Source organism: Zasmidium cellare, assembly GCF_010093935.1.
Source record: "Zasmidium cellare ATCC 36951 unplaced genomic scaffold M409scaffold_45, whole genome shotgun sequence".
Taxonomy (NCBI): Eukaryota; Fungi; Ascomycota; class Dothideomycetes; order Mycosphaerellales; family Mycosphaerellaceae; genus Zasmidium; species Zasmidium cellare.
The window spans coordinates 923-13,763 of NW_022986989.1; the positions used below are offsets into that span (position 1 = coordinate 923).

At 52.8% G+C, this 12,841-nt stretch overlaps 5 protein-coding genes across 5 annotated transcripts; 1 reads left to right on the forward strand and 4 right to left on the reverse strand.

The window, feature by feature from the left end:
• Positions 1–280: 280 nt before the first annotated feature.
• M409DRAFT_70112 (uncharacterized protein) lies at positions 281–1,908 on the forward strand (the record flags this gene model as incomplete). The annotated part of the gene is made up of 4 exons (XM_033818577.1): positions 281–331; positions 389–421; positions 474–1,109; positions 1,159–1,908. 4 exons carry the CDS (start codon positions 281–283, stop codon positions 1,906–1,908), a joined length of 1,470 nt encoding a protein of 489 aa, XP_033661663.1.
• A 1,049-nt stretch (positions 1,909–2,957) lies between these two features.
• On the reverse strand, positions 2,958–3,636 carry M409DRAFT_59571 (uncharacterized protein; the record flags this gene model as incomplete). Its single annotated transcript, XM_033814231.1, has 2 exons — positions 2,958–3,391; positions 3,441–3,636. The coding sequence occupies 2 exons, from the start codon at positions 3,634–3,636 to the stop codon at positions 2,958–2,960; spliced, it is 630 nt and encodes a 209-aa protein (XP_033661664.1).
• A 750-nt stretch (positions 3,637–4,386) lies between these two features.
• M409DRAFT_59572 (uncharacterized protein) lies at positions 4,387–7,671 on the reverse strand (the record flags this gene model as incomplete). The annotated part of the gene is made up of 1 exon (XM_033814232.1): positions 4,387–7,671. The coding sequence occupies one exon, from the start codon at positions 7,669–7,671 to the stop codon at positions 4,387–4,389; it is 3,285 nt and encodes a 1,094-aa protein (XP_033661665.1).
• A 678-nt stretch (positions 7,672–8,349) lies between these two features.
• On the reverse strand, positions 8,350–9,449 carry M409DRAFT_70114 (uncharacterized protein; the record flags this gene model as incomplete). The annotated part of the gene is made up of 5 exons (XM_033818578.1): positions 8,350–8,554; positions 8,608–8,671; positions 8,722–9,240; positions 9,294–9,345; positions 9,402–9,449. 5 exons carry the CDS (start codon positions 9,447–9,449, stop codon positions 8,350–8,352), a joined length of 888 nt encoding a protein of 295 aa, XP_033661666.1.
• Positions 9,450–9,904: 455 nt separating this feature from the next.
• On the reverse strand, positions 9,905–12,465 carry M409DRAFT_28661 (uncharacterized protein; the record flags this gene model as incomplete). The annotated part of the gene is made up of 2 exons (XM_033809131.1): positions 9,905–12,318; positions 12,372–12,465. 2 exons carry the CDS (start codon positions 12,463–12,465, stop codon positions 9,905–9,907), a joined length of 2,508 nt encoding a protein of 835 aa, XP_033661667.1.
• Positions 12,466–12,841: the final 376 nt, after the last annotated feature.

The window sequence follows — 12,841 nt, forward strand, 5'->3', positions numbered from 1 at the left end:
TTATAATTAGTATTATACTACTAGTATATATATATTTAACCTAACTAATTAGAGAGCTAGAAAACTATAGACGAAAATTCCGTTCTTTAGTAGTATAGGCCTCCTTCCTCGGCTAATGAGGGGAAGAAGTCTATCTTGGTGGCCTGAGGCATGAAGATGACGACACGCACGTGCCACTTTCCGCTGAGCCGCATCAACGACATCCTGTCTTGCTTGCAGGCAGGCGACAGCATCGTCTTAACCAATTCCCCATCAATTCTGGATCAGCGCTGCAATCAAGATGGGTGCTTTGCTGTCTCTACCGCTGCTGGCAGTCCCTAGCATGGGCACTGTGAGTGATTCAACCCAGTCCGCCGCGCCGGCGCAAACGTACTGATCGCATGTCTAGGCCTTGACCTTCGTCGCCAGTTGCTGCGGTGCAGTACGTTTCCCATACCTCTCGCATATCGTTGGGAGATTAACATCATATACAGGCCACATGTAGCGCCGTCTGCTCGGCATGCGGCAAATGCAACAACAGCGTCGCCACGCGTATCGCCTACGCCCTTATCCTCCTCCTCAACTCGCTCCTCTCGTGGATCATGCTCACCGATTGGGCCGTCAAGAAACTACAGGGTCTCCTACTAGACTACGTTACAATCGATTGCGCCGGACACGCCTGCTTCGGTTTCGCCGCAGTCCACCGCATCAACTTCGCCCTCGGCTTGTTCCACTTCGTCCTCGCGATCCTGCTCGTTGGAGTTACGACTTCGAAAGATTCGCGTGCTGCTATACAGAATGGATTCTGGGGGCCTAAGATTGTGGTCTGGCTCGGGTTGATTGTGCTGAGCTTCTTGATACCAAACACGTTCTTCGAGGTCTGGGGCAACTATGTCGCTCTGGTTGGAGCGGTTCTGTTCCTCCTACTGGGCTTGGTGCTGTTGGTGGACCTCGCACACTCCTTTGCGGAATACTGTATCGATAAGATTGAGGATCAAGATTCGAAGTTCTGGCGTTGGTTGTTGATTGGCTCCACGCTGGGCATGTACCTGGGAAGCATCGCCATGGTCATCATCATGTACATCTTCTTCGCCGGCAGTGGATGCTCCATGAACCAGGCGGCCATCACGGTATGTTCATTGATGATATCAAAGAGGACTTCTTTACTGACTTATTAAGCTCAACCTCATTTTCCTGATTGCTATCAGCGTCATGGCGATCCACCCAAGCATCCAAGCCACAAACCCACGCGCTGGCCTTGCACAGGCAGCAGTTGTCTCCATCTACTGCACCTATCTCACCATGAGTGCCGTCGCCATGGAGCCAGATGACAAGTCTTGCAACCCACTGGTCCGAGCCACCGGCACCCGAACTGCTAGTGTCATTATCGGAGCCATTGTGACCTTTGTCACCTGCGCTTACACCACCACCAGAGCCGCCACTTATGGCCTTGCGATGGGCTCTGGCACTTCTGGCTACACTCCGGTCAACTTGGATGATGAGGCTGGTGGTCATGATCTTGTCGACACCCAGCCTGAGAGCCGACGAGCAATGCGTCAAGAAGCCCTCCGCCGAGCCGTTGAGTCGGGCGCTCTTCCAGCATCAGCCCTCGACGAGAGCGATGACGAGGATGATGACGGCGACAAGACTGGCAAGCACAAGCTTGATGATGAAAAGCAGAGGACCCAGTACAACTACACTCTCTTTCACATCATCTTCATGCTGGCCACTGCCTGGGTCGCGACGCTTCTCACGCAAAACATCACCAGCCTGGACAAACCTACAGATGATCAACAGCACTTTGTCCCCGTCGGTCGAACATACTGGGCCAGCTGGGTCAAAATCGTCAGCTCTTGGGTCTGCTACGGCATCTTTGGATGGACCTTGGCGGCGCCCATAATCATGCCAGATCGGTTCGATTACTCCTAAGATATGTTCGCAGTGCTTCCAGCGCTCGCTTTGTTAATTATCTACATTACTATGTCACAGAAGATTTCCTCGCATTCACCACTCCCCCAATTGGTCAGAATCCACGAGATCAACTTGCCCTTCCAAAACAACCTTCATATTTATAAAATCGCGCGTATTAACTATATTTGCACAGGAATTACTATAATGGGCTTCCAGCAATCTCTGTCAGCCTTCCGGTGATAGAAGACGTTGGCTATGTCGCATCACGTGGTCTCAACGAGCCCCTCAAGCGCGCACTCGGAGTCTCCCTCACCGTAACGCAAGTCGAGATATTGGTCAAAAGTGCGATCCTGGATTCACAAAATATGTTGCCGTCCAGTGGACCAGCAATGGGCTATGTCCGCCAACAGGAATCCCAACTCCCCTGGGATTGGTTCAACATGCTCGGGAGCCTGAGGCCACAAGGCTCAGCACCAGGCCCAGACGGAGTTCAGGACGGGCTTCAGTCTTCATCCAAGAATGTGACGCCGAAGATCTCATGCCATCGCTCATGACGAAGATCTGCGCCATGACCATGATGAAGCCCGACGAAGTGAGTCCTTCGCGACCTCTGAAGGATTGTGAGCGGGATTCTCTGATCTCGGTCGAGCTGCGAAGCTGGATCTAAAGAGTTGCTGGAGTGGATTTGGCCATGACAAAGAATTTGACGGCAAAGAATTGGGAGGAGTTGGTGGAGAGGATCGAGGAGGAGGGCAGAGGGAAGCGGGATTGATTGAATGCCTTGCCGGGCTGAGTGATTGCCAGCCGTGGCACTACTGAGATCCGTGCTGCGACTCTTAAGGCAGTGTACTGGGGAGTTTGATACTGTTCCTTGACGAGGTAAACAGTCATGTGTAGAAAAATTATATGATATTCTGTCAGTAACTTGCTCGTCATCTTCGTCCTTGTGAGCAGGCGTCTCTTCCGCAGCAAGGTCCTTGATTCCTTTCATCAACACCTTTGTTCTCTCGGATTTCGAAATTTGACGCAATGTAGAGTAGCTCGTTCCGCGGCCTCCGTAATGTCCTTCAACCATGTATGACCTTGGGCGGTCGACGATACTCTCTATACCAATCGTTCCGGCTCCGTATCATGGCGTACATGGTAGGCATGATGTACTCATATGTCGCTCGGCACCAACCCACGTCATTTAGAGCAATGCCCTCGACTGGTTGTTCGTCGCGCCACTCCATCGCATCGTCGGCTGCTGGTTCCCAATCTTTCCAAATGAGCTTCACCCAGCCCCTGTTGTTCCGATACCCTGAGTCCCCCGGTGACAGGGGGTTATGGACGACTGAATGCAGGGCATCGCTATCCACTTGAATGCAGAATTGATAGCGCTGAGAACGTGCAGGTCCTGCACCTTGTTCTTGCTCTGATGCAGTCGCAGCCCAGACACGAAAATGCTCGCGAATAGTAGCTGTTAAAAAGGTCTTGATCTTCAAAGACGTGGTAATCCAGACTGGGAAGCATGTCCAGCCCACCGCAGTGTCCAAGAGCCTTCTCAATACCATGGCGAAGTCGCTGAAGGAATTCCTGCCAGTCTTCTTCGCTAGAGTAATCGCTTCGATAGACGACCCAGCCCCAGATTTTGTGCTCGTCCTCTTGCATCTGGCGCTCGATGTTGTCGCAGTCGTTGAACACGGTGGCCTGATTTGGTTGCCGCCGAGACATCACAGTAGAACTGATCCGGAGACGAGACGACATGGCGACGCAACGGAGTCACTCCTTGTTATGGACTGTGTATCGGGTGCTGAAAGTGCTCGAGGCCTTGGGCTATCGTTGCTCTCATTGCCTGTAGTCGTAGCAAGAAATACCAATAATTCTCTGAGGCATCGCCTATTGCCTCAACGCGCCGTCATCTGAAGGACGTCACCTGTACTCGAGCGACTGGCCATCTCGAGCGACTGGCCATCTCGAGCAGACGCAGGCGCATTGTGTGCACTGCGAGCGTCGACGTCATCGGTTGGCTATCGGGAAGGAGTTTTTGCAGAGGCGCAGTTGGAGTTCGAGTTTCGATTGTTTTGGTTGTTCTTCGGGTGTGTTTTCTTTTGGCTGGTATCTTTGAGGGGCCGTTGCTTTGATGACGATTATGAGTGCTGTTCGTTCTCCGCTTGACGACGATGGTAGTAGTGGATGATTCTCGTGTTGAAGGGAAAGCGTCCGTGAGAGGAGTCGACGTGTCTCTTTTATGGTCCTCACTACCTCGAGGATGATGATGCAGGTTTCTAGGTTTGGTCTGTCCTTGTCCTCGTGGGGCGGATGCCGTCGCGACTGCCATTGATTTCACGATAGTACACACGTTTGGGTATAAGACAGCTAGACAGAGAAACGAAATGTCAGGAGGCTAAAGCAATGGACTCGTGCAAAAGAAGGCAAAAGTGGCGAATGAACATTATATATAGCAAAAGAAAACTCCGAACAATCCAGTCTACATCCCCGCTCACACCACCGCTTTTAATTGATATCAAACAACGGCTTGAGGTGCTTGGCAATCAAAGTCCACTCATCCTTCTCCACCTCATCGCGGTAAAACTCCTTCAGGGTATCAATCGACGCACGGCTGATGTGCGAGTACAACGTGTCCTTCTCCTCGAGCTGACGACCGTAGCCGGGCTGGTTGGAGCCTTCGATCTTGACGGCGACGGACGGTGAGCCCTTCTTGCAGATGGGCAGTTGTTTGTGGTCGCGCTCCATACCCGTGACACGGCCGAGCGTGAAGACTTCCTTGGCTCCTGTTACGGTGTTCTGTTTGACGGCGGCGATGGGTGTGTTGATGCGGAGATTGCCTTCGATGACATCGACGCCGACGACGATGGGGTCCTTCTTGTTGAAGACGGCGACTGGGCGAAGCACGCAGGGGAAGACAGCCAGCATCTTGCTTTCTTCCTTCTTCTGTTCATTCAGCGCCTTCATGTGCTTGGTGAAGTCGTCGAACAAGTGGTAGATGATTTCAGCAGTGAATATCTTGACGCCCATCTGGTCAGCCAACTCGTGCGCATCTTTGTCGACCTTGACGTCGAAGCAGAGCATGACGGCGTACTCCTTCGCCTTTTCCAGCATCGTCGAAGCGGTGATGATATCACGCTTGTGGACAGGACCGATGGAGATGTTAGCCACGGGAATCTTGCTGACCCGCAAGAACTCGAGAAGGGCTTCGAGAGAACCAAGAGTAGATGCCTGGACCGTGACACCACGACCAGACTTCGAGATCTTCGACATGAGGTTCTCAAGATCGCCCATGACATCTTCTTCAAGTTCCTCAATCTCATCCTCGTCATCCTTGTCCTTGACCACGAGCAGTCGCGAACCAGCAATGGCGTTGTCGAGGCCGTTCGCCGCAATCTTGACACCGAGCGCAGCCTTGACGGTCTTGTTGTGGACGTACTGAGACTTGACACGAAGTTCCTTCATCTCGGCAGGAGTAAGAAGGGCTCGAATGTCGGTGGTGATGGGACCTTCAGTACCGCACAGCACGATCTTATCGCCCTCATTCAAGATACCGTTGGAGAGGACGACGTCGATGGTCGTACCAAGACCTTCGATGACCTTGACTTCCAAGACGGTACACTCAACTTCGGAAAGGTACATAAGCTGGTTGGTCATACGCTCTTGCGTGAGAGTGGTGAGCAGCTTGAGCATGTCGGGAATACCCTCGCCAGTGTGTGCTGACGTTGGCACAAGTGACACATACTTGGCCATAGACTTGTTTTCGTAGAAAAGCTCGGCGTTGAAGCCTTGCTCACTGAACGCCAGCTTAGTCTTCTCCAATCGGTCGCGGAACTCAGACTGGACGCTGGACTTTTGCAAGTTCAGTGAATCACGGAAGCCATTGTTACTGATGGGCTTCCATCCGTAAAGACGATCGATCTTGTTGAGGGCGACGATGAAAGGCGTCTTGCGGTCACGCAGAAGGCGCATGGACTCCAAAGTCTGTGGCTCGAGACCGTGCATAATATCAACGACCAGGATGGCAATGTTACAGAGCGAGCTTCCACGAGATCGGAGGTTGGTGAAAGACTCGTGACCGGGCGTGTCAATGACCAGCAATCCAGGAATCTTGAACTCGAAGGCACCGTCTTGGTTGACGACGGCAGTCTTCTTCTGCAGGGCCTCTACAGGGAAGTAGGTAGCACCAATCTGTTGCGTGATACCACCAGCTTCGCCTTCCTGGACGTTGGTCTGTCGAATCTTGTCGAGAAGCTTCGTTTTACCGGTATCGACGTGGCCGAGAATACAGCAGATGGGAGAGCGAAGGTTATCCTTTGAAGCAGCCTTGCGAGCCTCTTCAACCTCGCGCTTCCGCTTGTCGGCAGCCTGCTGGCGTCTCATGGCAGCCTGCCTCTGAGCAACAGTCTGTTCTTCGTCTGAATCAGACTCATCTTCAGAATCCTCCTCAGACTCGTCGTCGTCTTCGGCATTCGACTTCTTCGCATCCGCTTTGGCACCGTTAGTACCGTTCTGAGTAGGCTTGCCGTTGACAGCTCCTTCTTCTTCCGACTCGGCATCCCAGCTATCCTTGACACCATCCTCATCCTTCTCGGCCATAGCCTCCCAGTCGTCGAGGTCGTCTTCAACATCCTCATTCTTCTTGGCTTCGGCGTCCAGTCTTGCCTTCTCGGCCTCCTCGGCAGCCAGCTTCTCCTGCTCCTCCTTGAGTTTCAGCTCCTCCAACTTCTTCCGGGCCTCTTCTTCCTCGCGGGCTTGCTGAGCCTTACGTTCTTCGGCTTCCTTGCGAGGATCCTTTTTGCGCAAGTCCTTCTTGGTCGGCTTCTTGGGCTCCGTTTCGCCTTCAATGCCAGCAACCTTGACACCAGACTCGAGCATCTGCTGCAAACGAAGCTTTTGCTGGGCTTCATCCTTCCGTTGCTTCTCGGTTTTGTAGGTACCCTCACGCTTCTGCTGCTCAATCTTGGCCTTCTCTTTGGCCTTTTTCGTTGCCTTGGCCTCTTCTCTCTTTTTCTCTTCTTCCTCTTCCAGCCTGCGCTGCTCTTCTTCCTTCGCAGCAGCTTCAGCCTTGGTCCGGGCATCCTCTTCCTGCTGTTGTCGGAGCCTCTCCTGCTGTTCCTGAAGTGCTCGAAGTGCAGGGTTCAGCTTCTTCTTCTTGCCACCAGCTGGTTCAGGAGCTGGTGCGGCCGGCGCGGCTTCAACTTCAACAGGCTTGGCAGCCTCCTGCTTTGGCTGCGCAGCTGGCGCGGTCGTCTTCTTCTTTGCAGCGGCCTGCTCCTTCTTCCGCTGTTTCTCGCGCTCCTTCTTCTCCTTCTCCTTCTGGGCCTTCGTCTTAACGCCACCACCCTCTTCTCCATCTTCATCTTCATCCTCGGCCTCGGCAGCCATCTTAGCCTGCTGCTGTCCGCCCTTACCACCTTTACCCTTCTTTCCCTTAGCAGGCTGGCCGAACACATCATCTTCATCGTCCATGGTCGCCTCTTCCGGTGCCTTAGCGGCCAAGTCCACGACTGGTTCGGCAGGAGTCCCGTTGGCACCATCCTCAGTAGGATCCTCGCCCTCGAGATAGTCGTTGTCAACGGCCTTTCCCTTCTTCTTACGCTTCTCCTTGTTCTTCTTCAGCGCAGCCATCAGGCCGCCGCCGCCGCCAGCTCCCTCATCTTCTTCGGCATCCTTGGCAGCATCAGCAGCCTTAGCCTCAGCCTCTGCTTGGGCTATCGGGTCTGCGCTCTCACCGAGACCATCGTCCCAGTCGTCGTTGCCCTTCTTTCCCTTCTTGCCCTTGGGTGCCATTTCGATGGTATTGGCTGGTGTGGTGAGTTACGTTTGTGGCAAAGTTCCAGCAGGTATTCAGCAACAAATTTGTCGCTTTGGTGACAGAAGTAGTGACAGAAGAGGAAAGCGTTCAGCTATTAGTGCAGTGAGGGCGCCAGATGTGCAGAGATTTGCCTCCTGCTTGAAGCAGCTCTGGAGGCGGATCGGGGTTGAGGAAGTAGGCGCACGTTTTCATGCTACCACCGTAAGGCAGTATGGCGGAGGTGTGCGCGACGGCACAAGGGTGGCAAATTGTTAATGAAGTGATGCGTGACAGCAAGTGAGTGCCGTCGGCGGAGTGTGATGTTGGGGAGAAGGATGAAGTCGGCGGCAGACTTGAAATTGATGGTGGGGTGCAGTGCGATGACGGCAAGCCCATCAGCGTGCCCGTGCTAAAACGACTTTTGGGTCTGGGCAACGGACAATACTGCACTGCCCTTCTTTGTTCCTTTCCAGTGCGAGTGACTCACTATGCGAGTAATACCAATACGAGCTGGCAAGCGCAACCATTTCCTCAAACAGGAACAGTAGACACAGCGGGCGATGTAGACGTGTTTGCCTGCTAGCACGTGTTTTCGGTAAACATATCTTGTGCCGACTCGTTACTAAAGTACATGTTCTAAGCTCTGGAAGACAAGGTGCAGTAAGCGCAGACTGCTACATGCCCAGCAGCATTCGGGCAACCATTTGAGCAGCATCTCCGTCCTGGCCCTCAGGTTCCTTGGGCGCTGCCTTCGAGGCCGGGCTGCCGTGTGCGAAGAAGAGGATCTTGATGGCGATGGCAAGTCCGGCATGTAGAGCAATGACCACGATCAGGAGGACTCTCGAAGTCTTCGCATCCGTGGCAGAGACGACCGGGTAGCTAAAGACACGGTCAGCATGTGATTTGATGTAGCCTGATCGGGTCAAACATACAGGTTCCTGAACAAGAATACAGCCGAGAAAGCAAATCCAACGCCCACGAACGCGTAGTTGAGGACTGTAAACGTGGTCAGCATTGTCTCCCCCATCTTTCACCGATATACTCACTCGTCAACGGGCTCCAGCTCACAATCGCAACCGGAATCCAAATCAAATTCGCATACCCATACAAACTCCAACACTCCAGCAGATTCGCACTCTCACTCCCAAACCACTTCAGCACCCCCCAAAGCCCCAACGGCACAAAAATCAAATATCCATACACCAACCCCGCAGCTCCTGACAGCAGTCTGAAATCATACGCAAAGTGTCCCTTGCCCTTCTCCGCCAGGTATTGACTGATCGTGCCCGTGAGGAAGAGGATCACGACGACGGTGGTCGCGATCCAGAAGGGCCCGTAGAGGTCCGGGTTACCTTCCATCACGTCGAGGAAGTTTTGGCGCGGGTACAGCGTGCTGCGGCATCGGTGGAGGATCTGGTCGGTGTCGACGTCGAAGAATTGTTGGTAGAAGGAGATGCTCCAGAGGAAGCGTTTGGAGGAGGACGAGGGTTGGCGCGAGGGGTTCAGGAAGGAGCTTTGTTGGGAGTCGGAGGGGATTTTGTTGCGGGCGTTGTTGTTGTCGAATGCTGTAGGTACGTTAGAACTGCTGCCTCTACGGTCGAGGGTGTTGTGATCGTACTGGAGTTGTGGAATTCGAGGTCGTCGTTAAGGTCTGTATGGCCGAGATCTCCCTGAATCGAGCTTTAGCACACCTCACTCATTCCCATGGCCTTTCATATGCGCGTACCTCAGCATCTACATCGACGACCACATCGTAGCCCTGCCTGTTCGCCATTTTGCTGGTTGTTGTTGAAGGGGAGGAAGTGGTGGATATCGTGGTGCCTGGCAATCCTCAGACACGCCAGATGGCCAGCTTCACTTCGCAGAACGCGCTAGTCGATTAAGCGCAGGTCGGCTAAACTTTGTTCCACGACACTTGGTGCGCTGCCAACGCGAAGTCACTGTCATATGAATGTGCCATATATGTCGCTTGTCACAGAACTTTAACAGACTGCACTGCTTGCAACAAAGAACAGTATCTTATCTCATAAATTCTCATTTCATATTCGTAACATCGTTGCCACTCCAAACACCTTACCGCACACCATCTCCTATGCCCGGGTATCGTCCTTCAAACCATCTACAAATACACTTCTTGCTTGCAAAATGGCCACGCTAAGCAATTCGTTGTAAAGTGAAAACATATCGCAAAACCGCAAACCATTTTCACACACCAAAGCTTTCTCAATATCATAATTTCTTCCACCAAGGCTGCTTCTTGTTTGTATTTTGTCCAGTGCTGGGGGCCATGATCTCACTATGCACAGCTGAGTGTGACGCTTCAGAGGTAGAAGTGTCACGTCTGGTCATGGTGGTCGCAGAGGAGTTTGTTCTGGAGTCTCGCGTGAACCGGTGAGTGGTATTGATAGTCTGCTGTCTGCTGACGGCTTGGCTGTTCAACCGAGGCGGCGCCACAGGTAGTATCAAGTCCTCAATCGCGCTTTGTCTCGGACTGACCGGGACAGTGGACGATCTGCCACTGTTACTGCCATTTCGACTCTGACTTTGAGCTAAGAAAGAGCCAGCGGGTCTCTCAAAAGAGGATGACAGCTGAGTCGGGCTGGCGGACAGGTTTCTCTGACGCCCTTGAGGTTTGTCCTGAGCACTGAGAATCCATTTCTCGAAGTTGCGTTGATTTTCGATCTGCTTGTCGCGCACTTCGAATCGTAGGTCCAACTCCTTGTGAAAGCGTTGCTTTTCCGACAGAGATTTGAAGTTGAGCAGAATGTACTCCGCCTGGTATGTGCTGGTAACCTTGCTGAAATCGGGATGGCGAGGTAAGCGTAGGGGGAAGATGTCGAAGGTATTAGGGTTTGGTCTGCCTTGCGAGTCGGTTTCAGATTGGATCATGTGGATTGGGAACATCTGTTTGTTCTTCTTCGTGATGACGAGGCTTGCGCAGGTTTCGTAGCCTTGTCTATGACAACTGCACTCCCGCGGGTCAACCTTCATTCCAGCTCGCAAAGGGATCGATATCGCCGCAAAGCGAGTCCGCTCCTTCACAGTGACTTGGGTGAATATCGCGATGGATGGTAGCTTGATGGAGTCTGCCTCCCAACCGTCCGCGTTTGTGGTAATGGTGCTTGGTGGAGGAAGCGACGAGGCGAGACTGTCGTGGCGGGAATGTGGCCTATGTGTGGAGGCTGGAGCTTGAAGAGATGGCGAGCGACTCGATTCACTGCTCTCGACTTGAGGCGTTGATCCAATTGGCTCTTGCCAAAGCTGGATTCTTCCTCTGCAGTCAAACAAAGTGTTTGTGTTCTTGAGCTTCAATTGGCAACGCACAGGTACGTCGCCTTGGTCATGCGAGACGTCGTAGCCCATCAGAGCACTCTGGAAGCGGTGAAGATCACCGATGGAACTGAAATTGAACAGCTCCTCCTCGCTGCGAGAGAAAATGGCAATCTCGTGGCAAGGACTCGCCAAGGTCGGAAAGGCATATCGCGGGATCAAGTTGTCCTCACTTATATGCACTTTGTGCGGCGTAATGACCACTTTGCCTTGTGTCGAAGCAGGACTGTTCTCATGAACGACCCGAAAGTGCTCGTCTGAACTCTTGAACACTGTGACAGAGTCACCTTCCGTTGTGCTGCTCGGTGCGAGTTCAATATGAGCGACCTGCACTTCGTCTCCTCGAACCATTAGTGGATGTGGTTGAGAGTATTCGACGACAGGGCCAAGCGTATCCGGCGACCACGTATGGAAGCATGCATCTGGTTGACTCATTAAAGTATTCTCGTCGTATGCGATGAGCTCCCCTGGTTGCGTGAGTCGTTCCGATATGGCTTGCTCAACTTGGTTAATCGCTCGTCGGTAGTAGAAGCCTGGCCGAGCGTGTTTATAATCGGTACCTTGCTTCAGGTAGTCCAATAGCCAGCGTGATTTGAGGAAGAGGAGGTATCTCTCTGGAGTCTGATCTGATCCAGACTCGCAGCTCTGCTCGAAGTGTAGGAGTAACGCATCGAAGCCTTCTTGCAAAGGGATACCGCCTGTAAGATCTGTAGGCGCATTCTCACGTACGTTGTCCAGAAATCTCTGTGCGATGCTTGCGCTCACAGCATGCTGCCCTTCTGAAGACGACTCGGAGGGCACACCGTTTCCAGAGATGTATCCAAGCCATGACGTTCGAAACTTCCTGAGCTCAAGCTTAATCTCATTCGATATCTGTAGGTTCTGCTCGGAGATAGCGAGAATGTCGTCGACTTTGGCATCGATATCGGTGAGTAGGTTGATCGACAGGCGATCTATGACCAAGCGAATCTTTTGTGAGTGGAAGTTCAATCGATGTCGCAAGTGTTCGACGCGAACTTCTTGTTGCGAGAGGTTGAAGTACAGATTCTCCAGCACATTCGAGCTCCTCTCGCGGAGATGTCTGTTGTGCTCGAGAAGTGCTTCGCATTCTTGCAGCGTGCTGACAAAATTGCCAACGATTGTCACTCGCTCTGCTTCAAAGTCCTCGGAGAGAGGTTCGTAAGGGCGTCGCTGACCCAGGGTAGGTCCTCGTTTCTCCCATCTGTTCTGAGCGCTCTGCAACGCTTCATCGAGTCTTTGCAGCAAGATGCGGAAGTTGAGCAACTCATTTCTAAAGTTCCTGTATCGAACATCTGTCGAATTATCAGCGGCAGATTCTGCTTCACGTCTGGAATGTGCTGCATACCTGCTCTGTTCTCCTCAGCAAACCCATAATCGTACAACTTGACCGCGATCTTAATGCCTGCAAGGATATCGCTGCAACCTATTCCAAAGGACATCGTCAACAGATACTCAGGCAATCCCGCATTTGCGTTCAGTTTAGTTCGGCGCGGCTACTCGTCGCAGATGAGCTGCGAGCCTGCCGACGGGCTGGCAAGAGCCCAACAGCTGCGTACACAGAATCGTAGGTCAGGACAAGTCAGGTCGTTAGGTTTGCTGCGCCGGAATTGAGAACATGGCTGGGTGTTATCAGCCTGGCGAAGAGGCCACCCTCGGTCCTTGGCATTGATCGCGGATGGCAGCATTCCGGGTGCGGCCTCTTTACCTTGCATGAAGCATTATCGGGGGCGGAGGCAGTGTCTGCCCTCTTTGGGATAGGTATAGCATGCCCAGATAGCACACGATCAGCTGCCCTCTGCGCGATTGGCTACTGCA